At 43.0% G+C, this 4949-nt stretch overlaps 1 protein-coding gene across 1 annotated transcript; it reads right to left on the bottom strand.

Annotated features, from left to right (window-relative positions):
- Nucleotides 1–716: 716 nt before the first annotated feature.
- MAGEH1 (MAGE family member H1) lies at nucleotides 717–1848 on the bottom strand. The gene has a single exon (XM_055563378.1). The coding sequence runs from the start codon at nucleotides 1581–1583 to the stop codon at nucleotides 924–926; it is 660 nt and encodes a 219-aa protein (XP_055419353.1). The 5' UTR covers nucleotides 1584–1848; the 3' UTR covers nucleotides 717–923.
- Between the last annotated feature and the right edge of the window lie 3101 nt (nucleotides 1849–4949).

Raw genomic sequence — 4949 nt, 5'->3', positions numbered from 1 at the left:
GATGTGTCCTTCCCTTGGCCATTGCCCCTTCCCCCAAGGTGGATTAAGTTTCAAAAAAATACTTAATACACAATCTTTTCATAGTATGCTCTAATGCCCCTTTCAGACTCCCTCAAGCTTATTCAAGCATCTCTTGGATTTTCATAGCACCCTATGATGCCCTCTTTCCTATCCCACCCTCCAAAAGAGGTCACATAAACTTTTCTACATTTTCATGGTACCCCATGCTCACTCCCTATTACAGCACTTACCACACTGCCAGTTTACAAATTTATCTCTCTCACATAATCTAGAATATTCTTTAGAACTGAGAGCTGTGCCTCATGAGTATCCCCAGAACCTACATTGGTGCCTCACCCATAACTCGTGGCCAATAAATGGACAAAGTGTCCTCATCACTAAGCTTTTATTTTTTTTCCCTATATTCTGCAGTAATTATACAAAATCAAGATGGTTGTCTGTATACTTTACACAACAGCAGACACAGGTTTCAGAAAGGTAGGACACAAAATAATTCTCTCATTCTTCCCTCACAATTTACCGGTTATATCATCACTTTTAAGAGCAGCCTATTTTAATGATAGAAAATATGTGCCCGATCATAGAATATAACGGATAGGCTTCATTTTAAAACGTTAGCAAAACTGTTATACTAAATCTCAGTGACAGAAAATAAAGGAAAATATCTTTTCTTCAATCATATTTTAAAACATATTGTGATCTTAATCAACACTGTATTAAACGGAATGAAATTTACAATGTCTAAAGTAAACGTTCTATTTCTCAAACAATTTGATGATCACAAGTACAAAATACAGTGCCCCCTCCCCATTATATTTAACTCATGACCCAAATGATCTACCTCTTGGGGAGTACCTTTGAAGCTGTTTTTAACCTCCCTCATGGGTGTGCTGCATATTTCCCTAAGGGGCAGAATAACCTCTCGCACCTGAATTGAGGATAGCCTCAACTTCTGCATCATCATCAGAATCCCAATCGTAATTACATGGCCAGTCCTTGGAGCATCGGTTACGCACCCTTGCCACAAAGTGCATGACTTTCAGCTTGCTTGATTCCACGTGTGCTCTAGGTCCCCAGAAGAACTCGTACTCCACGGGGCTGCTACGGGGCACCGGCTTATAAATCAGGTACCCTCTGCGCACAAACTCTTCTGTAACGACCTTCTTTGGATCTCCAAAGATGCTGTGCTGCTGGCCAGGCTGCATCCCCAACTTTCCTAGCACTTTCCAGACCAGGGCCTCCTTCGCGCTGTTGCCCATGATGAAGATGAGGGCTAATATAGACATCAGGAGACTTTTCTTGGTGCCTTGAAAGTTGCTCCGGGCTACCGAGGGCTTCTGCGCTTGAGCGGTGCTCAAGGATTCCTCAGGAGTAGTGGAGGTCTCCTCTGGAGTGCTTGGGTCTTCCTCTGGGCAGCTCAGGTCTTCCTCCGGGGTGCTCGAGCCCACAGAGACGGCCATCGGGGTCTCAGAGGTTTCTGAGGCCTGAATCTTACGACTGTTGCGGTTCTCCTCTGCGGCCCTTGCGTTACGGCGACGCCGGCTCTTTCGTCCCCGTGGCATGTCTTCTACTAAGGGCACGGAGTCTATAGCAATCCTAGAGTAAGATGCCTGCAGAAAGCTGCTATCTTTACTTTAAAGGGGGGCCGCCGCTGAAGCCACCAACATCAGTAGAGTCTTTGTAACAACAAGCGAGATGTTCTCAGCAAACAAACTAACACCCACGTAAGCCGACTTGCCGGAGCAACCGCCCCCAGCGCTCGCCCGGGCAGCAAAGCACGAGAATGCAAAGCTGAATTGACTCCACCTAACCTGCCACGCAATCTCCAAACTCGAAAAGGAAGTGGGCGGTTCGTTCAGGCAGACTTCCGCTGTCAGATAGAAGAACGGACAAGTCAAGGCAGGGGTGGGACTAAGGCAGAAAAGATGATTTGGGATTGGTGAGGGCTGGGGTATGCAACGAGAAGTAAATAGATTAGCGTTCCTTCATTTTTCAGTCTTGTACGAGATTGGTTGGCAGGTCTTGGGAAAGAGTGTGTATCTACTCCATTTTCAGGCTGCGGGTGTATATGAGACAGTGTGGTAGGCGCATGAGTGTATTCTTGGAAGGAATCAGCTAGTCCCAGCTCTCCTTCCCTGTCTTGGAAAGTGTCTATAATCCAGGTGCAGAGCCTTGAAAGTGTTATATATTCATGAGATTATTAAGCAGGGCACTGACAGAATCAGACTTGCATTTGTACAGCCACAAAGGAGCAGACGATTGTCTGGCAGGTCATTTAGGAAGTATTTAGAGTAAGAAGTAAGAATGAAAGTGAGCCTTAAGGTGGTTGCCATGGGGATGGAAAGACAGAAAGACATTTTAAAGGTGCTCGTTAACAGGCTTTAGAGACTGATTGGATGAAAATGGTGAATACGGAGTGGGTGGTGGAGTTCAAGTTGGCGCCAAGGTTTCTTTGCTCCTGTCTACGTGAATACCTGACTTATTTTTCTTCTTTCTTTCATTCTGTTATCCAAATATAATTCAAAGCCTACTCTGAATTCTATCCATTTCAGGTCACTGAAACAGTGGCTCACTGTTTCCTCTGCATGAATTGCCTTTTCTCACATCTCCAACTACCTAAATTCCAACTGCTTGCCCAGAGGCCTCTTCCTCCATGAAGCTCCTCTTCATCTGCGCAAAAGAGTAATGAACCCATTTTTGCTCTCTATAGCAAGCACTTTGTACTTTACTTATGTCTTTCCAAAGACATTATTTTGCAGAAGTCACTTGACTTCTCTGAGCCTCCATTGCCTCATCTATAAATTGGGTTAATTAAAGTACCAGTGGTCTCATAGGGTTGTGAGACTTAAATGAGATAACAAACACAAAGCACTTATCACACAAAAAGCACAGCCTTTGTCTCTCTGAAGGTGTTTCAAGCAATGTGTGAGAGCAGAATTTAATAAACAAATGAACGTTGAAGGAATACACGACAAGGAAGATTTTGCCCATGTTTTCACCTGAACTTTTTAAAAGGAAATGAATATTTATAACTGTTTGGCTGGAAGAGATTAAATATTTGCTTGACAGGATTTCAGATTGCAATCACAATGCGGGAAGGGACCCTAACTCTCCCCCTGATATGCCCTAGCCCTTGATAGAGTATGTGGAATAGGATATGACTTCACCCAGTGAATAAATTCATGAGTGGGAAAGTATATCCCTTTAAGAAAGCAGAATTGCCAACTGCATCTCACCCAGCAAGGTCTAGTCCTCTGTACATGTGTAGAAAGGGAATGCCTGGTATTGAAGAACAAGCATTGAACCCAGACATGGGAATGTGAGTTCTGGCCCAGCACCTGTCACTTACAAGCTTCATGAGTTTACCTAACATCTGTGTTCTGTGACTTGTCCTCTGAACAATCAGGAAAGTAGTCGCTCTTGCTTTGGATGTGAGGCTTCTTGTCAGGCTCTCTGCAAATCCAACAGCATGTGCTGGTGACCCTGAGTTAGAGCAGTTTCCTCTGAGTTCAGTTGTTTCTTCTTTTTATGTTTTCTATTCATTTGTTTTGTGTTTGAAATTTGTGAATCTGTGTGATCAGAGTATTACAAAACCACCCATATTGTTTCAAATAGCTTCTCCATTCTGATGTTCTTGTTGTTCAGTCACTCAGTCATGTCTAACTCTTTGTTACCCCATGGACTGCAGCACATCAAGCTTCCCTGAACTTTACTAACTCCCAGAGTTTGCTCAAATTCGTGTCCATTGAGTCCGTGATGCCATCCAACCATTTCTTCCTCTGTTGCCCACTTCTCCTGCCCTCAATCTTTCACAGCATCAGGGTCTTTTCCAATGAGTCAGCTCTTCACATCAAATGGCCAAAATATTGGGGCTTCAGCATCAGTCCTTATAATGAATATTCAGGGTTGATTTCCTTTAGGATGGACTGGTTGGATCTCCTTGTAGTCCAAGGGACTCTCAAGAGTCTTCTGCAACACTACAGTTCAAAAGCATCAATTCTTTGGTGCTCAGCCTTCTTTATGGTCCGACTCACATTCCTACATCACTACTGGAAAAAACATAGCTTTGATTATATGGACTTTGTCAGCAAAGTGATGTCTTTGCTTTTTAATACACTGTCTATGTTTGTCATAGCTTTTAGTTAAAGGAGCAATCAACTTTTAAAATCATAGTCCACAGTGATTTTGGAGCTCAAGAAAATAAAGTCTGCAACTGTTTCCATTTTTTCCCCCTCTATTTTCCATAAAGTGATGGGACTAGATGCCATGGTCTTAGTTTTTTTAATATTGAGTTTTAAGCCAGCTTTTCAAAGTTTTATTTATTTTTAATTGAAGGATAATTGCTTTACAGAATTGCCTTGGTTTCTACCAAACATCAACACAAATCAGTCATAGGTTTACCCATGTCCCCTCCTACTCTCCTCTTTCACCTTCATCAGAGTCTCTTTAGTTCCCCTTTGCTTTCTGCCTTTAGGTTGGTGTCATATGCATGTCTTAGGTTACTTATATTTCTCCATTCTGATGGAAATACAATAGAGCAAACTTATTTTCTTCCAAGAGTCACTTTCTAACTCAAGTTTTCTTTATACCAAGACCTCCTCTTGGTGAATGCTCTCCATAAACCAACTTGAGGTGGTGTATGCTTGCTGTTGCATTGCCTTCTGCCAACCAACCAGCTGACTGTGAGAGGGTACAATTTCACTGTCACTATTCAGCTTAGTGAACCTTTGCTCCAACCTGAAACAAGGCAAGTCAACTCTGCACAGCTCCTGGGTAAATCAGAGCCTGTGCTTAAGAAGAGCACAACCTCGGGCTGCAGCTCTTAACAGCTTTCCTAAAAGGAACAGGCTTTAGATTGTGAGCTACTTTCAGTGTTCCCAAAAGCTTAAGAAAAATCAAGTTTATGTAAGGCAGGCCACAGAGGTTAT

The sequence above is a fragment of the Bubalus kerabau genome, chromosome X (assembly GCF_029407905.1).
Source record: "Bubalus kerabau isolate K-KA32 ecotype Philippines breed swamp buffalo chromosome X, PCC_UOA_SB_1v2, whole genome shotgun sequence".
NCBI classification, from domain to species: domain Eukaryota; kingdom Metazoa; phylum Chordata; class Mammalia; order Artiodactyla; family Bovidae; genus Bubalus; species Bubalus kerabau.
Note: the sequence above shows the minus strand (reverse complement) of the source record. Positions and strands in the feature narration are given on the sequence as shown.